Source organism: Bradysia coprophila (genome assembly GCF_014529535.1).
Source record: "Bradysia coprophila strain Holo2 chromosome IV unlocalized genomic scaffold, BU_Bcop_v1 contig_144, whole genome shotgun sequence".
In the NCBI taxonomy this organism is placed as follows: domain Eukaryota; kingdom Metazoa; phylum Arthropoda; class Insecta; order Diptera; family Sciaridae; genus Bradysia; species Bradysia coprophila.
In genome coordinates this window covers 1,916,241-1,942,636 of record NW_023503373.1, presented here as the reverse complement: position 1 = coordinate 1,942,636, position 26,396 = coordinate 1,916,241, and the positions used below count along the sequence as shown (strand labels likewise).

General features: G+C 32.2%; 2 protein-coding genes, 1 long non-coding RNA gene and 1 other non-coding gene across 7 annotated transcripts in view; 1 reads left to right on the top strand and 3 right to left on the bottom strand.

Annotated features, from left to right (window-relative positions):
- Nucleotides 1–5,269: 5,269 nt before the first annotated feature.
- Nucleotides 5,270–5,343, bottom strand: Trnai-aau. Its single transcript has one exon. It is a non-coding gene; the product is annotated as a tRNA-Ile (tRNA).
- A 2,449-nt stretch (nucleotides 5,344–7,792) lies between these two features.
- Nucleotides 7,793–18,194, top strand: LOC119071366. The gene is made up of 3 exons (XR_005086633.1): nucleotides 7,793–7,804; nucleotides 11,629–11,630; nucleotides 18,057–18,194. It is a non-coding gene; the product is annotated as an uncharacterized LOC119071366 (long non-coding RNA).
- On the bottom strand, nucleotides 14,136–16,751 carry LOC119071277 (extensin-like). 2 transcript variants are annotated; one of them, XM_037176143.1, is made up of 3 exons: nucleotides 15,715–16,751; nucleotides 15,353–15,650; nucleotides 14,136–15,247 (listed from the first exon to the last, which is right to left on the bottom strand). In XM_037176143.1, the coding sequence occupies exons 1-3, from the start codon at nucleotides 15,867–15,869 to the stop codon at nucleotides 14,891–14,893; spliced, it is 810 nt and encodes a 269-aa protein (XP_037032038.1). In that variant the 5' UTR covers nucleotides 15,870–16,751; the 3' UTR covers nucleotides 14,136–14,890. The 2 variants fall into 2 exon arrangements, with proteins under 2 accessions (XP_037032038.1, XP_037032037.1); XM_037176142.1 differs by having other exon boundaries at nucleotides 14,136–15,650.
- A 4,663-nt stretch (nucleotides 18,195–22,857) lies between the features above and the next one.
- Nucleotides 22,858–26,396, bottom strand: part of LOC119071184 (ecdysone receptor) — a 106,575-nt gene continuing 103,036 nt past the window's right edge. For 2 of the 3 annotated variants that reach the window (XM_037175955.1, XM_037175957.1), the window contains 5 exons: nucleotides 25,596–25,769; nucleotides 25,025–25,335; nucleotides 24,809–24,958; nucleotides 24,588–24,740; nucleotides 22,858–24,509 (listed from right to left, as the gene is read on the bottom strand). In XM_037175955.1, the coding sequence (XP_037031850.1) occupies nucleotides 23,988–24,509; nucleotides 24,588–24,740; nucleotides 24,809–24,958; nucleotides 25,025–25,335; nucleotides 25,596–25,769 (1,310 nt within the window). In that variant the 3' untranslated portion in view covers nucleotides 22,858–23,987. The remainder of the gene's footprint in view (nucleotides 24,510–24,587; nucleotides 24,741–24,808; nucleotides 24,959–25,024; nucleotides 25,336–25,595; nucleotides 25,770–26,396) is intronic. The other variant, XM_037175956.1, reaches the window with a different exon arrangement.

The window sequence follows — 26,396 nt, the reverse complement described above, 5'->3', positions numbered from 1 at the left end:
TTATTTTTTTCTGTTGGTTTTTTTATTCTTAATTTTAATTTTTATTTCATTTTTTTTCTTCTTCTGAAATGTCTTTTTCTTATTTTAAATCACATGTTGAAGAGATTTCTGAAACTTGATACTTTCAATATGAATTAACGTTATGCACATTTTATTAGTTTTATTGTTAAAAATCGTACAGGGTGATTGAATGTACATTTTCAATTCTGAAAATAAAATTTTCTCAGTGATTTTCGAAGTAAAAATTAAAGATTTATGAGATGTAAGAAATGCACGGTAGAAGGTTTTTTTTGTGACACCAAGTGTTAACCTCCGGACAACCATGTCACACCGACCGATAAATCCACATTGAAATAAAAATCAATGTCTTCTGCTCCATACAAAATCAAAGAATCACACCCGTTTTGTTGGAGTTCGTTTACCCCTTGTGAGAACCGATTAGTACGAGAGTAAAATAGGGATCTCAGTTGACAGCAAACAATTGTACTGGTTAGCGATATAATTGTGCTTGCATAGATACAGAAAACCCGAAAAGGCAATGTACCGTATATTTGGACTAAGCAACAAATCTTGAATTCTATTTTTGTATATTATTACTGTATGCCTTATGTTATAGCCACAGATTTATAGCCGCATGAATGAAGTATATTATACTGATGTACCAATCTCATGTAGCTATAACTACGGCATTACAACTATATTAGATTTAACCTGTTACAGACGGCAAGCATATAACCCGTGTTATTACCAGATCTATTACTTCCATCGATCAATGTATTTTTAATAAATTGATTTCAAATCTTGTACTTCAAATCGAACATGTTTTTTACAATGTAAATGACCATATTACCCAGAGCTTGTCATTATTTGTGTCGTCGTTATCGATAACAGATGAAAGCCGTATGTAACAGGTTAACTGTAACGGATTTGTCACTGCTACTACCATGAACACTGAATTGACAAGTGTCAAATTTGGAGGCTTTAGTGATTCGAGCTGCCGCTTAGGATTGTTTTCATTGTATGTTATAACTCATACAACGAAAACAAGTCATCTATCTGTATAACAGAAACGCAGTGCCTACTGTGATTTCATTAGCCTCCGAATAGTTTCTATGTTCGTGCTAGTAGCAGTGCTGTGGATTTGTCTTAAATATGTTTGAAGTCGGTCAGCTACATTTCTTTAAAATCAGTGTATGAACAAGACCTGAAATAGAATTCAGAATTCGGTGCTAGGTCCAAATATACTTAACCTCATCTCCTCAGAAAATTGTAACTCGTACAATGAAAATGTTCACGTTTTGCTAAAGTGTATGAGTCATGTACCGTAAATATTTCTTAGGATTGTTTAAATTATCACTGATTTTGTTGAAAATGAATTTATTTACAAGAAAGCAAATCACACAAGTTTTTGGTTAGCCCTATTCAGTTTTAAACAAATTAAAACAAAATGAAAAACCAAAAAGAACGACTAACAAGATGATGAAAAAAAATGTTCGATTAGTTTACGATTCGATAATTTTCAGTATTAAAAAGCGATGAACAGAACACAACCTTCTTAAAATGATTCAGATCAATCATTATTGACCACCGGATGAGGCTGATTTTCGTCAATATAATTTCATTCGGATTCCATACAGTACCTGGACCAGTCAGGTAAAAGTTTTTTTTTATTATTTATTTCTGCTATTCGAAATTAATCTGGGCACTTACGATACCCAAACATTCAGTTTACGCTCACTTATTTTCGGAATGCAAAACCACTTTTTAGTAACAGAAATCCAAAATTAGAAACCAATCTCAGTCCAAATTTGAATAATTTTCAAATAAATAAAATTGTTGGTCGGGGCGAATCGATTGAATGTTGTGAAGTAAAATGATTAAAATAAATAAATTCCTTGTTATATCTGATTTATTGGCTTGACACGAGGCTAATTGAATATTAACACCTTTAAAACGGAACACTCTTAGACACACACAGAGTCGAATGTATTTTGCTGGTTGAATTATGATTTTTTTTCGTATATGTTATTCTCCTCGCTCTGTGTTACAAATTGACAGAATATTTATATTGTAAAATGGGAATTTAGATTTAAACGAAATGGAATATTAAATGCCCGCAGAGTTTATTGAATAATGGGCTTGTTAGGGAAAAGTATATTATGAACGATGGTAATAATAATAGTGCGTGGTCTGTAGTTTTCAGCCATTATTTATGGTCTCTGATTGGTTATAAATTGAAAAGGTGCGTGTGGTTCCATTTATGAAGCGTCAAAGAAACAATTAATTTATTGTTCATCAATTATATGACGATCACAAACAAATCAAGCTAATTCTGAAGAAGGATTGCCGAGTCTAATCGAAAAATATTGAAATGCTTAATATGGAAGTACAGGGAAAGTTATGTAGACGAACAATCACAATATGAACTGAGCCACAGTTGAGCGGTGCTAATAAAATATGTGTAATTATAAACTTTTCCGAAAAAATATAACTGTCGCTATCGAAGTCGGTATTTTAGTTAAATATAAGTACGCACGACCCGAAGTTTACATAAAATATTTGCTGTTATTTAGTAACAAAGCAATAACTGTCGGTTATTTTACCATCAGAAGTTGTAATGACTTATGTGAACAGTCGTCGATTCTAATTTGATTGCTAGAATCCAAAAATTCAAATGTTCCACATCTGCTTTCTAGATTTCTGATCTTTGTCGTCTAAAATACGAACAAAGAAATTTGTGAATTTTCGAAGACACTTCAATTAAAATAAGAAGTGACAAAAAAGAAGAAAGAAAAGCTGTTTCGACCTCGAGAACTAACGGCGGTCACTGGTCAGAGTGGACTGACCATCTTCAGTTGCTTCCGCTAGCCTCTTACACCAGACAGCAGCAAAACTTTCCATGAACAAGTGTAGGATAGTTTGCATTGAGACATTGCTATCTTCTGATGGAACATTTGGAAAAATAGCGGAAAGCTGCTAAGAAATCACCAAAAAATGCAGCAAAGCAAACAAAAGAATTGAGCCTGAGCTCCAAAAGCAAAAAACAAAAAATAAAAAATAAAAATTCTCATGCGCCGTACTCACGATTCTTACGTCACCAACCGTCTGATCATTCATCCATCCAGCGAAAATTGCACAATCACCGGCAAACAGCAACAACAACAACGAAACAACGAAATGGAAAAACGGAAAAACAATGCAAAAATCTCGCGAAAAAACTTCGATTGAAGTCAATTTGACTGAAAATGTTTCATAGCCTTCTCTGTAGAAAAATACTGAACAACAGCAGAAGAAAATCTCGTAGTGAGTGAAGTATGGCTTCAAGCTACACTAATTGGCCAAAAAAAACCAGATGACAAAACTCTATTTACAGAGAATGACTCGCCAGCACTCAATCTGTAAAGATCAACCAGTTGTCCTTCAAAACACTAACGTTGAAATTCAATTTGCAGGGAATGACTCGGTAGCACTCGATCTGCAAAGATCAACTTTAGTCGGCTTTACAATGGAAACATCAGAAAAGAGACTAAATCTAATCTTTCAAGTCATAAACCGTAACTGCATCTACGAAATTACAATCGCGAGTGAAGTAACATCATAAGTAAAACTATGATAACTGCTAAAGCGATCAACGGCGAGTGAAGCACAACAGCAAACGACAAAATCATTGTCGCACATACCAATTTTGCTTAACCTGAGACGAAAAACTCAGGGGCGCAAATTGCAAGAACCGGACATCTGCACACAAACCAAAACATATATGTTTTGAAAAACGGAATTGTTTGTTCCAATATTTTGCTTGTAAACACGATAACTTGAATTAAATTCCTGAGGTTAAGTTCGAAGATGGACTATATGGGATTAAGGATATGGAAGTTATTCCAAAAAAAACAGTATTTTCCACTGTTGGGAATTCAATCAATCGAGAAAGATTACTTTGATGGAATTTGATTTTGACTGTTAGTTTTCTACATCTATCACGCATGATAGTCAGCTATCACGGTGATAGGTGGCTATAGTCAGGGATATTCAGGTGAACGTCAGCTATCACGGTGATATTTCGATATAGTCAGGGAAAGTCACGCGAAAGTCAGCTATCACGCATGATAGTTTTCTATAATGGTGATAGTGAGCTATCACAGGCAAAAGTAGCAGATTTCACGCCATGACATAAAATATTTATAAAATTTTATGAAAAACCATTTTCTGAATCGTTATTCAAATGTATGGAATGATACTAAAAAACAATCAAACAGAAAACTTTAAAACTCCCACGAGTATGAATTTTGCGGCCAGAGTCGTGCTATTTTATTAATGATTAAATGTTTTGTGAATGTAGTAAGTACCCGGGGGGCTTCCTTTTTGTACACAAGTGTAAGGGAAGAACGTGTACCGTACTATTTTATATTGTACCAAAGTGAAAGAGTCCTCTAATCGTTCCACATTCGCATCTTTTACTTTTGATTAGCGTTAGCAATAAGACTAAGTAACTGAATAATATACAACTTACACGAGTAAGAAGTTTGCGGGCAGATCGGAACGAGGGCCGTAATTCACACGAGTCATTGTCTATCTATGATTTATTGTTGATCAAAAATATGTCCGCAAATTTACAAGAAAATAGAGAACAGAAAAAGTGCTTTTCCAAAGAATTTGTACTTAAGCGAAGGTTTTTATATCAGTTATTTGTTTCGGAAAATAAAATGAAACTGATTAAAAATATATTGAAAAAATTGTCAGTTAAGGGATCTGACCCACCCAAAAGGTGGGACCTAGTTTTAATAACGCATTTAGTAGACCAGTTCCATAATCTACTATTATTTTATGAGTTGACCAGCTGAAAAACAGTTGAAAGGAATTGAATAACTAATTGCAGAGTCTCTGTCTGACTACTTCTTCCATACTATGTGGTGAAATTCAAAGGTTGAATTTTTATGAACAATATTACTTTTCAGATCATTCATAAACTTGGTTCCATATGAGACGGTCACGGGGACAAGGGGTAAATTTTGCCCATTCCCCAGCAAGTTAGTTAGTTAGTTAGTTTATTTCATGTCATAATATGAGTGAGGCCTTCCGGCCTTTTAAATTACATATTATTTGCGCTCAATTGTTCAATTGTTGAAAGTACTAATCTCCTACTAACGAAATCTCTCTAGCGATCACTTATCGTATTTTCTACCGATCAATTCTTCATTTTCTTTGGTAATTTCTTATTTTAGAAATTGTCGGTTCTAATGATTAAATTTAAAATAATAAAAAAAAAATCTGGCCCATGGGAGGATCGAACTCACGACCTTCGCGTTATTAGCACGACGCTCTAACCAGCTGAGCTAATGGGCCATGTTTTCCCCGTTGCTTAACTATTTTCATTACTACAACAACCTATCATATCAAACCAGCTGAGCTAACGGACCATGTGCGATGACATCGAAAATGTTCACAACCTCGTCTGTGATATGATTCTATTTAAACACATTGTATATATATATATAAGACAAGAGGTGGTTCGAGTGTTAACACACTGTATACGATGATTAATCGGACTTGTGTTTGTGTGCGCTCTTATCAGTTTAAATTGAAATTCGTTGAGGTGTTTTATATTAAATGTTAGAATTTGTAATTAACCAATCAACAAAACATTTGTGAAGTGTAATTAAGTTGTAATAGTACAATGAAAGCAAATGTATTTGATTATTACGATTTATGTCTATTGTGCAAATTTTAGATGATATGATACGCTTTCCTAGTTTTTCGTGTGACTCCACATGTATGCCACTCCTCATAAATCTAAAAAACATATAGGCCACTCGATACTCTTTATTTTCATGAGACATTTGTTTCCAAAATAGCTTACATTTCAATGTGTGTAGAGAATAGTTCATAATATCGTCGGGAACATGACTGAAGGGGTGTCCTACCGTTTTTTAAACGACTATATCTTTTGAACCATTAGTCGGAGTTAGATAAATCCTGAATGCTGGCAACATTTGTGGAATTTTTAGCCTTACCTGAAGTCGATCCGATGTATGGTTCGAAAGATATATTCGTTTAAAAACGGTAGGACGCCTTTTAGTCATGTCCCCGACGATATATAGATATAGATACATAACATGGCTGTTGTTGAAATTCCACTTTTTTGGTTTAGGAAACTGAAATCTGCAGTTGCATCGGATAATGAAAGGTAAAGACGACCGTAAAATCTTGATAGTATAAGTGGGTCGAGTCTCCAGAGTGTTGATAAACTAGGCTGTAATTGGGCCTGTTGTACAAGGCCATGATTATTAGTTTAAATTCCACTTTCTTGATTTAGCCCAAAAGCACATACAATTACCTTTCAAATGATACCCCACACGACCATGTACGTTTTGTGTACCTCGAGAAATTTCTGTAAGAACAGTGTAAGTCTTCGGTTTAAAACTTTAACTACACTTATTTCAGTGTGGATGAATTTTAAAACCATCAAGTCCCTATTCGGCTCAATAGTACATGTGAATACCTTTCTAATGACACCCCACACGACCCTGTACGGCACGTGTAACTGGAGAAATTTTTGTAAGAAAATTGCAATTTTTCGGTTTTTGCTCACCTTTCACCAGCCACACAAGCTTCGAAGAATTTTTTTGAAAGTGCGGTTTCGGCTTCTAGGGTCGAAGTCCTTTCTAAGCACATATAAAAAATTCTAATAGAAATGCGTCCGATTTTGGTAGGCTGTTTTTCAAAAGAATCCCTCATATAAATTCTGGTGGCAAATAATTTTTTAAAACGCCTTATGCGAACGGCGCACAGTGTTCCAAAACGTTACTGCCACATTCATAAATCTATTTTTGACATCAATACGTCACTTTGCGACCCCTTTATGTACCGAATTACCCTACAGTAACAGTAGACTTTCGAAAAACCAAGAAAAAATTTTCTTGGTTTTTTGGGTTTTGGAGCCCATTTTCCCCGTGAGGGGATTGTAAATTTTCCTTGTTAATTATAAAAATCTTAAGGACGTTGCAACTTGCATTGAGACACCTCAAGCACACTTCTTATGGTATTTTCTATGTTCCCCTGCCTCTCGCCTTCACTTACTACTGCAGAAATGTTAGAGACAACGATTTTATTTCATGAGGCTTTTTTGAATTTTTTTGGTTATTGATGAAAATGTGGAATAAGATATCTGTTTTACAGCGATTGGTGAGCGGATAGGTTCGGGAACATAGAAAATACCATAAGGAGTATGCTTGAGGTGTCTCAATGCAAGTTGCAACGTCCTCATAATTTTTATATTTAACAAGGAAAATTTACAATCCCCTCACGGGGAAAATGGGCTCCAAAACCCAAAAAACCAACAAAAAATTTTCTTGGTTTTTCAAAATTCTACTGTTACTGTATGGTAATTCGGTACATAAAGGGGTCGCAAAGTGACGTACTGATGTCAAAAATAGATTTATGAATGTGGCAGTAACATTTTGGAACACTGTGCGGCGGATATTTGTAAAGTTCGTTGAGAAATAATTTTATAAGAGACAAGCCTGGGGATTTTCAATGATTTTCTGTGGATTTTGTATGTTCTTGAGAAGATTTTCTATACTGTTTTTGCCACGGGTTTCGCTGGATATTCAAGGATTTGTTTAGTTTTCTTAGTATTTTCTTCGATTTTCGGAATATTCTGATGAAACACTTTCTAGTTTTAAAAATTTTCTGAGCATTTGCTTTCGACTGACACAGGATTTTCTACGAATCCATCGGCTTTATGTAACGCTCGTTGAAATTCAGAGAATACCTGGTGTGGTTCTTATTAAATTTATCGATATCAGTTCTTCGCTCGTTTTGATGAATTTGAACTGGCTCCAATGATTTACGGAAGTTGTGTTTCTCGAAAAAATTATACATTTATGCATAGTTGTAAGCGAAACTGGCTTGCCTGCGCTTCGAAGGGAAGAAGCTTGCCTAGCGTATTGATCCCGTTTCGTTATATTAATGACCCTTAGTTAGCGACAGAGACGAACAGAATTTTCCACCTGGAAATATGGTTCAGTTTTGGCCGATACAGGTTCGGCAGAACAAAAAAAAATCCTTTCCGTCCATAATTTGTGTTATAGTTTTTATTACAGTTTTTTTTATGTATAAAAAAAATAAGAGACATTTCTATTTTAACATTTTTTCTGCTGTTTTTAATATTATATTTCCACTTTAATTTATATTTTTTTCACTTTTAATAATAATAATTGATAATTGCTGTACACAATAGGTTTTTTTCTTTTATTTTTGTATTTTCATTTATATAAAAAAAGTAAATTAGTAAAATTTGTACATATTGCACACTCCAATATAATAATTTCTATTTTAAATTATTTTCTTGATTTTTTTGTCATATTTTTTTCTGTTTTTCTTTTATTCATTTTATATATAGATTTAAATATACTTTTAATAGAACTTTTACTTTCTCATTTTTTATAATTTATTTATAATGAAGAATTTGCTGTTCATTTTTCCAGAAATTTAAACGAAAAATATTACTTCCAACACTAAAAATCACACTATAATCTCACAGTATCTAATAATATTTTCTGGTACTGTGATCTTGCACTCTTCTCATTTTGTTTCTTTCATTATTGTTCAGCTTAAAATCAATTTATGCATCACTCAACGAAAATATAATCAACAAAACAAATTTAATTAATTAATTTGTTATTCTTTTTATTTTATATAACTAAAATAAACTCTAACATTCTGTTGAATTCACAAAAATTAAATATGATTTAAGACTAAAAATAATTTAGCTTTAAATTTCTTTTTACTTATTTTTATTCAAATTGATTAGAAATTGGTCTTAATTAATTACATTTAAATCATTATTTCGAATTTTTTTACTGTTTTGCATCTTCAAACTAATAAACTACGACTTTTTGTTTACTTTCATACAAATTATAACTAAATTTCAATTGCACTGGTCATTGTTTGTAATCATTACATTTACAAGAAAACAAGTTCTTCATATTCATAGCTGCGTGCAGAGATCGAGAAAGGTTCATGAAACTTGGTTGTAAAGTTTAGTTACATGATTTTGATTTACCTAGGGTTGAAAATGACTTATTACATTACTAGGTAAATAAGTCGGCTTCGTCTCGGAATCAACAAACTTCACACGAAAACTGGAGTTTTCAACTTTTTAAATTGTTCACAGATTTTCGTCCCCTTGCATGAAAAGTTAAATACGTACATACCTGTTTGGAATTGATGGATTTGATGTAAATTTGCTTGAAACTCGTGAAATTACCTAAAATCAATCGTCCAAAACAGGTAGTAAATAACTGATATACGGAGTTACATATTTTACGCATATCGCTGAGACACAAAATGTAAAAATGATGGTGAATTTCAAGGTTCTGAAAAACAAAAAGTTCTCATCTAAGTTCGTGGATACTAGCAAATTTCAATGCCATCACCTTCGTCTCTTCCTTCAGAAACTTGGTAATTTTTGCTATAAGCAGACATCGCTTTAGTAGAAACCTGTGAATGCAATGCAAATTACGAACGTTTCTTCCCGGTCAAAAGTTGGTTGTAAGTTTAACCTGCAGACCTGGCAAAATGAAACACACTTAACATATAAGTGAAGCCGAATTGAAATACCAATTGCATATTAGTGGAGGCGAGTGACTAAACCGAAGTTTACGCTATTGTACTACGGATTTGTTAACTTTAAAATTGCGTATAATATGACTCGCTTCTTGTTTGTTTTTATGATACGTGTGGATCTTTATATTTCTTTCATATAGATCATTTTACACAATTGCTTCGTTAGACAACTTTAAAAGTGTAATACTTAAAGACATTCGATAAAATCGGAGGCAGCAATTCGGTGGCAACGTTTTTTAGGCTAACATGCATTAGATCGTAAAAATCCACATACCAGTGAGGCGATTCTCTTGAATTCATGGACAAAGTTACGAATTCCAATAAATTTGTAAAAATTTTCACTCGTCTTCTGTGCTAAGACCCTAAGACCATATTTTCGTTTTGTAAGTTAACCAATCCATTTTTTAAGAACTTCGCAGACAATTTTATCGATCTATGTACGCACCTTCAAGAATGGTTGGATGTATGGATTTATTTTTCAAAGTTAAGTGACCAATGTCTAAATAATATTGGAAGTAATATGAGAATTGTGGTAAGGTTGTCTTCTTATCGTTCTTTTTAAACATTAATTCTCATTTAAATAACGAAAGAAACAATAATTTTAATAGAAAGATTACAATGCAACTCATTACTTTTACTTACTATTTTATATATTTGAATGATCTTCTTATTTACTTTGTGTTTTTTATTTATAATTTTATTTTACAGAGCTAAATATATATATTCACAAATTTCTAAATATCTGCATCAATCTTGAATGTATAGGTGTGTTTATTAATAATTCATTTCTTTAATTATTATTCATAATATCTACTTCTTGTAATAATCTTATGCACTGTTCTTTAACTGATAGATTTGCTGTAATGCCATAAATTACTAAGTTTCTAGGTTTTTCTTTTACTCTTTTTCTCGTTTATTATGTGTGTATTAGTATTACGTTCTGTATACAGTAGAACCATAATCATTCTCTTAAATTTTGTCTTACGAAACTTTTAACATTGTCGTATTTATGTTTCACAAATAAAGGCTCACGGATTATTTTTATCGTTAGATTCTGATGTACAAATTGTACATTCTGTTCCTGCTATTGTTTCTATTTCCCTTCGATTGATTATCTAAATGTGATTAATTTACTTTGATGAACTTGATTGTTTCATCTATGTGTTTATAGATTTAATTAGTTAAAGTCTTTAAAGCAGTGTTACTGCGATATCACTATTGTGTATAAGTGAAACAAATCTTCGTTTTCTGAACGTTGAAAATAGCTTCAAATATTTTGATATTCTCAGCTTTCATTCAATCACTTATATCGCCATGAATTACAGAGACAATTTTGCCTTCCATGACTTCAATGGTTTCGGTTTCTTTTTATGAAAAGCTTACCATGAGACTGTTGGAATCATTAAGAAATTAATTTGTTGGCAGTTTGTAAACATGCAAGGTGTGCAAAAATAAATCTCTTTTACGTGTTACGGCATGTTTAATTTTCATTTACATTGCCTAATCACGTAAAGCATTGTACTTACGAGGTTCCAAGTTGTTATTTGACAAGTGGGGAATACAGCCCTCCCCTTCGGGTCGGGCTGTAACACCCCACTTATCAAATACACAACTTGGAACCTCGGAAGTAATATACTATTAATCATCAGTTTCGTAATGACAAAAGCACTGGATCTTTAAATAAAAAATCCAACCACTTGACGAGAAATGTCAGAACCTTGCAATTATTTACGAAACTTGTCTTTGTAATCTTACTTGTACTACAAAGTTTTTAATTTGATTGTTTTTTCAATTTCTTCATCCAGTGTCTATGGGCCAGTTTTACTATGCCTTTATTTGAGAAATGACGCCAAGTTCTGTATTTTCAAATAATAATTTTTTAAGTTCATTTTGCATACATACTTAAAAGAACCAATTTGATTGATTATTCCGAATAGAAATTTTGCTTATTGAAATTAAAGAGAATAGCAAACATGGCAGTTACAATATCTATTGAGTCAGTCGTTGATTTTTCTTCTCCTTTTTTTAAATGTTGAAGACGACGACAGACCCAACAGTCAATTACTAGACTATTATTTTCGATAGTTCAAGTAATCTTATTGCAATCGTGGCAGTATGTTTAGTTCAAATCGGTTCAAATAAGTAAACGTATTTGGAATTATTTGTCCAAATTTTATATTAAATATTCGTTTTTCTAAAAAAAAAAAGATTTCGCCTTATCATGATAAAGAGCACCATATTCAGTCAAACATTATGTCATAAATGGAGAAATTAACCGTAATGTGTGTACTGTATGGCGGGCCTAGGTGTACGAACCCACAGTACTCATCTCATATTCAGTTTCTTTCAAAAAATGATCGTGATCTTAGGTCTTTTATATATTGGGTGTATTGCAGACAGAATTTATCGGCGGTGATAAGTTTTACTTTCAGAGACAGACTTTTTGAAGCCTCGAGGCTAGTTTTTTTTTGTTGTTTATCAAAGATTAAGTCGACCAAATCTGACTAAATTCTTGTTTCTGACGAAACACTTTTGCTGTGTAAGTGGAAAATTCTGCATAGTTTTAGGGGTAAACGGGGAATGTTAATTTATCCATTTTGACATGCCTACATATCATAATTTATTCATTTAAAAATGAAACAATTTTAAAATAATTTTTAATTTTAATTTCGATATCATAATGTGTCGTCAAATTCGGGTTCATAAAAGTTTTTTTTTCGTATAAAAAAGAATAATAATTACGCCAATTTATTCGCCTTTTCGCTTTTTTTAAAAAAAGGTTTAAGTCTTTTCATTGTATCAGTATTTCAATTTCTTTTTTTTTCTTTAAATTTAAGTATAAAAGCCAATTAGTTTTTTTCTTCGTAAAAAAAATTTGTAGATGAACACACCATTTTAAATATTCACTGATGCTCACGTGTCGTTGCAAACCAATTTACTTTTTAAATATTATTTTCAATATCATTTTAACGTTATACGAAGAATTTACGGAATTAAAGGTTTGGAAAAGAATTCAAACTGTTTTGAGATAAATCTGTTTTTAATTAGAGAGAAAAATCATCTAATTCCGCAAATTCAGTTCAATTGGGATTTTCAAAGTTGATAAATTTTATTTGTTTTGATAAGTTACACAAATTATTTTTTTAAATTTCATTTTCAAAAATTTCTTGTTGCTTAATTTAATTTTGTATTTTACGTTCAATTGTTACATCAATATTACTTTAAGAATGCAATTTTGTATCATTTTTATATTACAAATCATCCCATTTTAAGATGGTTAAGGGTGAGAGGTGAACCGAAACAAAATCCAGCAATTAGTTTTCTCTTTAGGCTAAAAAGATGTCATTTGCAAAGCGACTCAAAACAAAAACTTCTAAGCGTATGCATTTTGAGGTTTGAAATTAATCGAAGGGAAAAATGAAAGAAGGTCAAAAAGAGACTGATGACCCTAAGTATTATATTTTTAGCTGCGCTAAACCATCAATGTGTACAAATATATTATTTTTCTAATTATTTTGCTACAAATGTTACACGACATTAACTTATTTACTAATCGGCACTGGTTAGCATGTTTGCTGTGCGACTTTTTTTTTAAATAAAATAAAATATATTTTACTTTTCGATCCATTTTTTGTCTCGAACACTCACAAATTGGCAGTGTGTTGTATATTATACTTTATTTTGAAAGCTTTGTCGTTTTTTTTTTCTTTTAAAATCATAAAATGTAAAGTTGATGTTTTGTGCGATTTCAATTTCAATTTTTCTTTGATTTTATCAACAAGATTTTTGTTTATTTATTTATTTGTACGAAATATTTGCTTTAATTTGATGGATTTTGTTTCATTTATAATTTCATTGATGAATTTTAAGCTAGAACAGATTTTTAATTTTAAGTTTGAACGCAAAATGGTTTTCCTTTATTATGTTCATTTCTGTGTGTCATTCTGTTCGAAAAAAATTTTTTTTTGTGATTTTCAAATAATTTTTATTACACCAAGATTTCAAGATTGCTTACCATATTCGTTTCGTTTTATTGACTTTTAAAAATAAAATGATTTCTTAATGGGAAATTTAACAAACGATCACTTGCGGCAGTTTTGTCGAAAAGCGTTTTACTGGTAAAGTACCTCTCACCTCATTTATATATTTATTTTTAGAAGTAAATTTTTTGGGTTTCTTTATCGAATTCTTATTCTTGGTATATATTTCTATTCAACAGAAGAAATTTCTATTTTTATAAAATATTTATGTACTTTTTACTCTGAATTTTATTTCATTTTTAATATTACTGTTTTGTCACTTTTCGGACTCTGGAAAACTATTTTGTTTTAATAATTTTTTTTGTTATTTAAATTTTAGTTTTAGTTTTAAATTGTTTTTCCTTATAATTTTTCATATATTTACATTTGCTATTTAAACTGTGTAAGTATTCTTCGTCATTATATGGAGGTATGAACTGTGAGGTACTTGATGGTATATTATAATATTTTTTTTTATTTATTTCTGTATTTCAATAATTCTTCCATTTTCCTTTCATTTTTTTTAAAACTGGTTTTCCAACTATTTTTCAGCGTATATCGTCTTTTCTAACATACATTTCCAGCAAACAGGTACCCTCAAGGCATGGTGGTCCAAAAACTTTAATTAACCGAAAAATTGTTTATTTTTACTTTTACTTTAGTTTTATTTAAATTATCTTTCTTGCTAGTTCTGTGTTCGAAAAGTAAATTTTGTTTTTTTGTTTTTTAGTTAAAAGTGAAACTCTTTTATACACGGCTCAGTTTAGTTGGTTTGCGGTTTTGTTTTTTTGTTTAATTTCATTTTGTTAAATAATTTTTATTTTATACTTTTGTTCATCATTTAACTATGTTAATAAAGGTTTTTTTTACCAGTTTGTCAATTGCATATGAGAATATTGTTTTTAGTTTTTATTATATTTTGTAATTTTCCGTTCACTTGAACTCCAGGTGTTTGTCTACGTTTCTTTTCCCTCTTAATTCTGATTTTTATTCCTGACAGCTTCATTCTGTTTACTTGAATTTCATTACAGTAAATTACACTCTGTTTCGATCAGAGCTTCCAATTCGAAAGGGAAAAAAATCTGGTCCGACTACAGATTGATAAGTTTTTTTTCCTAAAGAACCTAATAGGTTCTCGAATAGATTTATACGATTTGATGACCGTTTTAGTCCAAAGAATAAAAGACCACGCAAAGCATTAGTTTCAGTTTTTTTTTATTTAAATTAATTTCAACCTCTAAGATTTAATTAAATAGAATCGGCTTTCCCCCTGAAATCGGTGGTGGTTGCAAATTGTGTGCTAATTCACGTGGAGGTGGTAGATATTCACCAACTACTGATGGTTCTGGAACAATGATTGGAGGGAGATACAGAGACTTTGGAGTGGAAGGCTTTGACGTAGTTGTTGTTCTTGTCGTTGCAGGCCTAGTTGTTGTCTTTGGAGTAGCTGTAGTTGGTCTTCTTGTTGGTGGTAGGTAAAGCGCCTTCGGCGGAAGATAAACAGCTTTCGGTACTTCTGGTTTTTTAGTTGTCACAAATGGTACCGGTTCTCTACTTGGCGGTAGATATTTTGTTTCAGGTGCTGGATAGTGATATCCATCAGTTGATGGTAAAACTGGTTTCTTAGTAGGAACAAATGATATCGCTTCTTTGCTTGGGGGTAGATATTCAGTTTTGGGTGCTGGATAGTGATATCCATCTGTGGATGGTCGCTCTACTTTTTTTGGTGCAACTGGATGCCTAGCCGGAGCGAATGGTATTGCTTCTTTGTTCGGCGGTAGATATTTAGATTGAGGAGCTGGATAGTAATATCCGTCAGTAGATGGTTGCTGTGTAGTAGAAGGAGGAGGAGGTCTAAAATAAACTGGTTTCTTTTGAATGCGTGGCAACGATTCATATGATAAATAAACAGGGTAGTCATCGTTCCAATCGTCAACATAGTAAGGCCTCGGATCATAGCTTACAATTGGTGGATATTGCACTGATTTACGGTAACTATTCGGTCTATAATAGATTAACAAGTCAAATCGACGAGCACGAAAAAATCATTGCACTTCGGCATACTTACACATAGTCATCGAAATCACCGTAATATCCATTAGCGTATATTTGATTGTCATACAACCAACTTAGATCTGAGTCATCTTGGTCGTATAAGTATTCGTGTGCATCACATAATTGGCTAATTATAACCGCAATACAAGCGATCAATAAATATTTCATTTTAATACGGTTGCCTCTTACGACACTTCGAGAGATTAAAGTTTAATTAAATACGTCCACTCTATCACAGATTTCTATTTATTTTTGTTTTACCAGATGCGCACTCGTATTCACAATTTTTACAACATAAATGGAAACTATGCTCTGAGATTCAATGCCTTTATATGGCATTTACTATGACTTCTTCACATTTGGTGGGAATTAATTAGAAAAAGAAGACGAAACACCTGTCTTGATATGTGCTCATAATAGTTTACGATTTTCGTTTAAATTGTTCTTCTTTTTCGAAAGAAATCAACAACATCAAGCGAATTTAAATTCTCGTTTGACTACATCTGCATAAATATACACCAAACACAATCTGTATAATACTCGATTCTTCAGAGTATCGAAAAATCTATTGTCATGTAAATTAATTAATGCATGGTCAGTCCTTGATAGAAAACAAAAACTAGTTTAACGCGTTGAGCACAACATCTTTATAAATCTAAATAAAGTAACATGAATGGGCTGATAAAAGTCGCGATAAAAATACACAATGAATAAACTCTCTGGCGGAGACTTTAAATCAAATTTAATGGACTCGATTAAATGGTATTAATCAAAAGGCAATTAGCCTTCCATCGCGCCAAACAATTGTTTGAAGGAGGAACGAAGCGTTCTTGATCGAATCTTGAATAAAATTTTGCGTGTTGTAACGATACGGAAATTTGTAGATTACCAATGGACGAAACAAGTCATCGACAATGCGTAATTAGCTATTATGTTATACCTGGTTACACCCCAATGCCAGTGGTCGTCATTAATTGTTCCGACTTGGAACACATTGAGATGAAATTTATTTCGTTTTGTAGAATTGGGCATGTTTCAAAACGTTTCATCGGTTCAGTGAATACGAGTGGGTTCATGGACAATGAACCGACATTATCAGAAAATAATCTTTACTGAAGAATCTACACCGAAATCATAGATTGCCTAGAGAACGTTTTAGTGAGTAGAGCTATCATGTATAGCTTTCAGCTGGTTGCATTTATTGTGATTAATAACTAGGGCCTAACCGACGACATTGACACTGACAATAGTCATAAGATATAGTAACAGATATTTTAGTCTGATTCGAAGGACGTGTAGGACCTATCAGAAAGAATTAAGAAACCAATCAATATTGTGTCTCAGAATCAAGTACGACACGAGAGATTTTCCTACCCTCTAACATACAACGACACAAATAATGACAAGCTCTGGGTAATATGGTCCGTTATATTGTAAAATATATGTTAAAATATTGAAGTACAAGATTTGAAATCAACTTTCAATACTTTTATCTATTGAAGTAATAGACCCGATTATTAGCCTGATCATTTGCTTGTTTACACTCTGTAAAAGGTTAAACCGTTAAACATGAACCTGCTCAGCAAAACATTTTCTATAAACAGAAGGGCTACCTGTACCTCCACGAATAGTCGAATTTTTACTTAAGAGGCATCGATGCTTTGCTGAGAAGCATACATTAGGGCGATTTTTAAATATTGGATTTTAGTTTACTTTTGATGATACCTTTCCATCAGAATCCTTTTTGAAAAATACGCCGCAATTCCGACCACGAATGTGGTAGCTTTCAACAGAAAATATATTTGGTTGTAGCAGTTTGATCGGCTCTGAAAAACGTGAGCAGTTTATGAAAATTTCGTTAAACTGCTCATTTTTCTCAGAGCTGGTCAAACGACTACAACCAAAATACATTTGAAAGCTGTTGAAAGCTAACACATTCGTGGTTGGAATTGCGGTTGTACATTTTTGACAAAAGATTCTGATGGAAAGATATCATCGAAAATGAAATATGAGGGACACAAATGTAGGCTACAATTTTAGCTAGGTGCCGGGGCCTCTTAACACTTTTTAAACGTTTAGTCAACTTATCAATCTTTTGATGGTTCTTCCCTTTCGATTTGACAACTAAATTATAATTCACTTAATATGTTACCTCATGAAAGTTCAACTAAACAGAATGATACTCAAATACATGAAAATGTTGAACATCAAAATATTTTCAAATTTTAATCAAATTTGTTGAAGCCACGATCCTCAAAAGTTTCTGTTCTTTTTGTAAATATACCATTTGCTTCCAAGTAACTACAGATTTTTTATTTTGTTTGTATCGATATATAATAAAACCAAAGATTGAAGTACTAATTAAACCATTTTAGAAACGGCTAGTCATCATCAGTTATCGACAACTACGTCAACAAAGAGCAATGACATCTGGCTAAGGTTCTCTCTGGCAAAATTTATGGTAAAACTAATGAAGTAAAAGATTTTATATCAAACATTAGGTGTTATTTTAAACAAAAGATGTAATAGATTTTACGTGTTACGGCATGTTTCATTTTCATTTACATTGCCTAATCACGTAAAGCATTGTACTTACGAGGTTTCAAGTTGTTATTTGACAAGTGGACCCTTTCGGGTCGGGCTGTAACACCCCACTTATCAAATACACAACTTGGAAACTCGGAAGTAATATACTATTACTATTACAATGAGATACACTTGCCGTTTGTAAAAGGTTTGTTAAATACAAGTTGTTTGCAAGTTTTTTTTCCGTAAATATGCTGACTGCTGCCTTTATTATAATTACAATGTAACATTTCATGCACATTTTGTCTGTTTTTTCTTTCTTTAAAACTCATTCTTCATTTACATTTGTTTGAAGTTTCTGATCAGTTGGAAAGGGTTCGGTTACAAGAAATCTATGAAAAACAATCTTTGTATTTGTAAAATGCAATGCCTTTTTTCGTGTCACAACCACACATTTGCTTTTCTTTTCGCATTACTAATCTTTTGTCTGTTTTTTGTATTGAATGTCGCTGATGAGATTTAGCTGATTTGTCCCGTAAAATTTCCTTGACCCCATGCAATAATATCGCAACATTTTAATTTCAATTTAATTTTCTGATTGAAAGTAAACTGAAATAAAAGAAAGAAAAACCTCTAACAAAAATAATAAATCAAGCGAATCGTTTCTCAGTTTCTTTTTTATATTTACTGATCTATATATCGGGACGGCTTTAATTTATTTCAGTTCCAACGATGTTCAAAAAATAATAATCTCGCGATAAGAGAAATGTAATTTTTAGCCTTTATTTCGCCACTTTTGATTTTCCTTTTTCTTTAGTCTCAACTCTCACCTTTTGCTGATTTCATTTCTCAATGAAAATTCGAGCAGAATTTCTCGATGATGAGGGGATTGAAGTTCGCTACTTTCTTTTTAGGGTGAACTGGAACCACGTTTTGGCAGGATTAAATGCCAGTACTCCGATTGGACGTCCTACTTCCGAGGGAGTCTAATTCAAAAAAGACAAAGTCATTTTCAGGGTGGCCGTATTCGCGATAAAAAAGAAGGTAAAATTTTCATGTTGGAGACTCAAAGGTTGCCCCGACTCGTTTAGGTTTGTTTAAGACGATGATCTTTTTGGTTTTTCGATTTTTGTTGCGAAGCGAGAACTAATTTTCACAGCAGGTCCCCAAAATCTATACTACCGAAAGGCGACCCGAGCAAGGCGAAAAACGTATTAAACTCTAACATCCCGCGATTCAATTTTTTTTTCATCGTAGCAGCGCTAAAAGCGAAGTGCATTTCAATATGGCCACCCGGGTCTGTTCCAGAGTGATGATGTCAGCATTTCAGAGACGCGAATCAAATTTATCGAAGTAGCGAACAATTGAAAAGTGTGGGTTTTTTCGTTTTGTTTAGTCGAATTCATTGAGTTAATTGTTTAATTGTGTACTTTTCAGTATTTATACACGGAATGATATAATCTTACAAAATAAATCTCCCATCCATGTGTACATAGATGCACTCAAAAAAGCCAATCGAATTTTGTTTTCAAATCACATTTATATATATATCGTCTCGCGTTCTCTCGCTCACACACATTCTAAATCGAATTTATTATCTCATAATTTCTAATTAAAAACAATTTTCAAAAAATTATTTAATTTAATGCGTGTAAAAAATCGAAACAAGAAGAAAATTCCTAATTTTAATTATCATCAAACATCAGCCTTTTATTTTTAAATATATTTTTTTCTATCATATCATCGTCGATCTTCTGTTTTTTTTCTTCATCTTCTTCTTCTTCTTCTTCATATCTTCGTTTTTAAATAATTTTATTTAATTTTGTAAAAAATGTTTTTTTTTAGTTTTTGAATTTTGATTTCTTTTAAATAAATGAAAATAAAGAGAAAACAAAAAAATGTTTTTTTTTTGTTGCACCATTCCCATATCAGTCGTCTTTTTTATTCAGTTTTATCTTCAGGCAAAAACTTCATTTCGAGTAATCCAGAAAGTCTCATTTTTTTAAAACTTTGAATTAATGTTTTTATCTTGGGGTGGGAGAACATTTGACTTCTTCTTTAAATCGAATCGAAATGAAATTTTCGCATTTTTATTTTTAATAATTTTTTATCTTCAAGGCACCTCGTTTCCATAATCTTCGTACTAACTGTTGTTCTTTTGTTCTTTTATTTTTAAAATTCTTTTATTTATCGGTTTTGTTTTTTGTGATTCTTACCATTCGCATAAAATATTTTAAATTTTTTTTCTTCCTTTTTACAATTATTTAAATTTTTCACTTTTTTTATAAATTTATAGAGGCTTTGTTTTACGAGAGAAAATGGATAGTTTTGTCTGTCGAAATTTTATTCTTTCTTTTGTTTTTTAAATTTAAAAAATATTGCAACATTTTCATTTTAACGTCGTTTATGTTTTCATTTCTATAAATTTTGTTTTCCATTGAACTGCAATTTTTTAATCCAAAACACATTAATTTAGAAAATTGATTCAATTTCACCTAATTTGTGATTATTTTCCTCAACATGAATATTGCTAATTGAAGGTTCTTATGAAATTATTGAATTTTATCGCAAATAATATAAACAAACTAAAATGGTAAATTCTGAGCTATATACTGTGTTGCATAGATTGAAACCTTTGATTGAATAAAATCTCTACCAAACAGTTAACTGACACTCTTGAATAGGTGTCTCACTGGTATGATTGCTTGAAAATATTCTAAAAATTCATTGTTTTGACATTGAAAAATCCAGTTCGGAGAGATGCGTCTAAGAAAAACATGATATAAAAATGGAGCAGTAGGAATGATAACCTTCAGTGATCAGAACAGGGTGAAGCGAGAAACTTGGACTAAAGAAACTTTCTAATGACTTTACATTGGTAATTCTTTTCGCCAGTGAATATAATTGTTCGATTAGATGGGTGGATGTGAATATTAAATTTGATACTTAAGTGCAAGGTATATCTATCGGATATCTTAGTTAAATGCAGTGAATTTTCAGCATAAATTCACTTCAGCTGTTTTTCAGCTGATCTACACAAACTGTTTACACGGTTTTACCACCTCCACGCGCGTGCGTGCAGCAGCTTCAACCGTTTAAACAAGTATATAAACAGTTTTTGATTGTATGTGTGGATCAGCTCAAAAACAGATGAAGCAAATTTATGCTGAAATCACTGCCTCTGACTGTGTGGGACCTGTCATTTCATTTTTTCATATGAGAATCGTCAGTCGAATTGCATGATTTAGAATCAAACTTTCGTTCACTGATTGTCAGCAATCAAAGTAGAACTAGTAGAACTATCAATAGTGGAGGTTCACGTGCACTGGGTGAGATAAATTCCATTTACACGCAGGCCAATACATTGTAAATGAATGGTAATATTAGAACGTTGTTTGATTAGGGTTCACCATTACGTTAAATTGAGTCACCGTTATATTTTCGCGATATTGGTCAAATTTGAGTGAAATAACGGTAAAAAGTTTTTGTTTTTTGTAAACGGATAAATTCCATTGGCAAAACCAGAAATTTTGTTGCGGCAGAATATATATTCCACATTGTATGGCGGTTCTTCCGCCAAGTACAACACCGGGCATGTTCACTTTTAAATGACATTTGTATTGCAAAGATGTTTTGCGAAGATCGCTAAACGACCAAACGACAATAACGAAACGTTCGTCACGGTTTGCTCACTCTTTTCGATTAACCTGATTTACCAGTGATTTACCATGATTAACCAGTGATTTACCATGATTAACCAGTGATTTACCAGTGATTAACCATTGATTTACCAATGATTAACCAAGTAAAACATCGTAACTTAGCTAGAAATCGTGATAACTCAATGAAATATAATCATTTTGCTCTGGAGATCACGGTCATTATTCACCGTCTTAATTTTTGGTAAATCAAAACGAGCAACCCCTTGCATCAAATTTCATTGAACCAATAATTTTATCAACAGATTAAGTTCTAGCATTTTGAGAGGAAATCTTCTATTCTAAACAAGACTAGATGGACTGGTTCGTTCCTATAATCTAACATTTCGATTGTACAATCAGAGGAAACAAAAAAAAACATTGCTGTAAGTAGACCCCAATTAATCGAAAGAAAATCTAAAGAATAAAACGAAATTATTTGACTAGAATAGACAAAAAGAAAAATTATCAAAATTTTATAAAATTCAATAATTTCGAATCTGAATTGCGTTGTATGTTCACTTCAACATATCAATCCATGATTTTGTGAAGTTGATCAATTTTCTTCTCTCACTGTTTTTGTTTATTAAATAATCGGTTCGTTTGTGTAACTTTTACTGCGTTTGCTTTTAAATACTAAATTTAGTGTTGTATGTAGACTTTCTCTTTTTGTTATAAATTTAAGTTTTTTTTTTGTTGATTTTATTTTTAGTACACATCTTATATTCAAAGATTTTTTTTTCTTTTGTTTTTAATAATTAATAAACGTAACGGTATTGGATATTGATGTTATTCTTAATAAGATAATAATATTTTTTAGGATTTTATTACAAAAAAGAAAAACAAAAATTCACTAAAAATTAATCTACGATTAATCGAAAAATTTTAATTTTATTTATACTTTTCCTTTTTACTTCTTTCTTTCATTTAATAATAATTTATATTAGATTTTCCATTTATACTTCTTCTGTTTTAATGTTATTTCTTTTATTGGTTTTTATCTTTATAATAATAATTTTGTGGTCATTTTCCTTACACATATTTTCATTATTATTTTTTTGCTTTTTTATATATATATTTATACCACACTCTCTTCAAATAAACTATTTTCTCTCTTTTTATAGACTTCCATTTTGTAATCCTTAAATGTTTAAATATTTAAAATTAGCGTTCTACTAACAAGTCACAGCCAAACGATAAGGAGCCAATATTCATTTTTTGTAATGTTGGTTTTTGAATAGAATTTTTGTTTGTTTTAATTTTTCTACAATTTCTGATTGTTTCAATAAAAATGAAAATGCAAATAAAAAACTGGGAGATTTTTTAGATCTCTCTTTTTATATGAAACAAGGCTCCAGTCATATTTATAGGTTCTTTATCTTTCCCTTTGCATTTTAAAATTTCGTTTCATACTAAAGTGAAAATCCAATCATTTTTATCGCGAACGAGACTACACGATAGTACTGTTACTGTTTCCATGCGTATTGAATATAGCAGCACAACATTAAGAATTACAGTTATGGAATCATATAACGTCCATCGTTGTAATGGAATTTCAAGCCAAAGAAGTAAAAAAGACAGATTACGTATTGAGCTGAACTGTGTGGATCAACATTTCGAAAGATTTTTGACAGCCAAGAAGATAAGTCTTCTCGTTGATTTTCAAAAATCGCTCGAAATGTTTGTCCAATTCAGGGTCTATCTTCATGAATTCAATTCGTGAAGATTCCATTCCATAAAACTCTTTAAGAATTTCTAAATTTCTGAATTTTAAAGAAAGAAAGATAGGGTTCAATTCAATATCTCGTCAATCTAATCAACTTCTTTTATTCATTCCACGTGTAATATCGACGATATTCATACCTATCCATGCGCCCGCACGTAATATTGATATCTCGTGGATGGAATGAATTGAATCAAAGCCGCACACACAACGATCGAATTTCTAATCCCATAACTGTAAAAAGAAACAAAACCGAAAGAACACAAGAACCTCTGAGACGAATACGAAAAAAAAACCTCGAATGAAAGTTTCGGTTCGTTCTGGAGGAGCAAAAAATTACTATTCCGTTGATTGGCTCCCGTTTGTTGTGACAACTTTTGTTTGTGGTATATCTTGTACGTCCCAGATCTCTTCCAAAAATCGCGGCAATTTCTTACTTTTCAATTTGAGTGAGAAACACATTTCGGAATTTTGATTGCCCAATGTTCGTAATTCGGTTAAAATGGACAACAATTTCGCAAACAATATCATACATTTCGTTGTACCACCATGCCTATTCAGAATGTATATCCGCAGCGTGTCAATGTAATAACTCTGAATGGCTTGTACTAGATCAGCTTGCTCCAAACCCGGTCGATCCGAAAATATCACGATGGCTGTTAGCAGCGCATATTCCACATTGTCCACGGTCATCGAGTACATCTGTCGACAGAAATGCAATAAATCTTCTATTGTGTCCGCCATGCCAGCCATTATGTAGGAGTCTCGGGTGTAGGTGCGATTGTTGGCGAATAGAATGGAATCTGATTCGGCGTCGTAACGACGTGCCATACGTAACATCATTACTTCACTGGAACAAGCCTGGAACAATTCGTACCGGAATTAGAAAGCAATTCCAAACAAATCGGAAATGTTAATGTAAATCAGATGTTCACATACTTTTAACAAGGTGATTTGATCCTCTTGTGGTATTTTGGTAAATGCTGGTAAGCCTTTGGCAAACTCAACAATTAATTGAACTGTCAGAATGGTAATTTCGGTTATGTGTCGAAAATTTACATCATGCTGATCTTCACTATCCTCCGGCGAATTCTGTTGGATTGAGACACAAATTTCTGTTAAATATCCATTCACCAAATGTTTATTTCAAAAGTACTCACTATCATTATTCGTTTCAGATCTTCTTCAGATGGTTGCTCGTATCCATCTTGGTACCAAATTAATTTATAAATTACAGCTAATTGATTGTTTGTTAAAGCAGGAACATGTTTGGCTCGATTCTCGTCCAGTAATTTTTGTGATAAAAGTTGCTAAAATAGGTTTAAGGGTCGTTTAGCGGCGTGAACAGAGGCTCCAGAAATTGGGATAAAACTTACCGTGCACTCGGCATGTGGAGGTGGGTCACATTTCATCAGTGATGGTATTTCACTTTTATAGGTATCTGTAGTGGTAACCACCGACGATGGTGGTATCTGCTGTTTGTCTTTCTCTTTTTGTGCTTTCTTCTCTTTCCGTTTGATTGCACATTGTGTTTCCGGTACAACGCATTCGGGCCGCATACCAACAGCTAAACACTTTTTCAGTCGACACTCTTGGCATTTCCGTCTCATGTACATGTCCATTTCACATTCATGACCAAATTTGCAGCAATATACGGCATTTTTTGTGACACTACGCCGGAAAAAGCCTGTAAAGAGCGAACCACATTTTGTGAATTAGAATTGATTTCGTTGAAAAATGGCTTATTACATCAGTAGGAAAACAAGTGAATTGGTTTTGGAAATGTAGAATCAATTAAAAAACTCGGGATGAAAATGAAAAGTTACGTTGTTGTGTGATTTTGATATCGGCTTCGCCTCGGATCAATACATTTCACACGAAAACTGGACCCTTCAATTTTTTATCCCTTTTTACGTAAATGACTATTAAAATGTTTGGTGGACTTACCTTTACAACCCTCACAAGTGAGTGCATTATAATGATACCCAGATGCCCGATCACCGCACACCAAACAAAGTTCTTCTTGCTGTCTTGGTGTTGGTCCCTTTTTCGCTTTTTTCGAATCCGCATCGTTTGCACTGTAACCATTTAAACTACTCGATGGTGATAGATCTTCACGACCTGGAGGAATAGACAAAAAAAAAATCATTAAAATTTGAATTGAAACATTCGTAACTGTAAAAATTAACAAAAATTGTGAATTCAATTTATGAAATTCACCTCAAATGACTTATTTAGCATAATCGACCCAGTGCATTGTTAATGCCCACCATATCTATATATTGGAATGGCCTTAATTCCATTTAATATTTTATAATAACAATTGATATTAGAAACGTATTTTTTATGAAGTTGATTCAAATTAATTGCTGTTTAATTGGCATTATGATTGCAGTGTTGTCAAGCTAATTTTCGTTCAATTATTTTCGTTCAAATGTGTCATATTTGGACCTTTAGATGCAATGTGTATCTAATAAGAGCATTAAAGATAAATTGGAAACAAATGACTGAACATATTTAAGATAGAAACTATCCAGCGTGGCTATGTGATTTGTATCGGGAATATTGTTACAATTGTGATAACTGGTTGCGTGCAGACAGTGAGTGATGGGCAAGGAATTTAAAAGTCTTTTTTGTATAAACAGAATAATTCCTGAAATTTCGTTCCTGATGTTAACGGTTTAAATTTGCAAATTCTGCGTACTTTTGATTCGCTTAATTCGTTAATAATCGAAAGCAACCATCTTC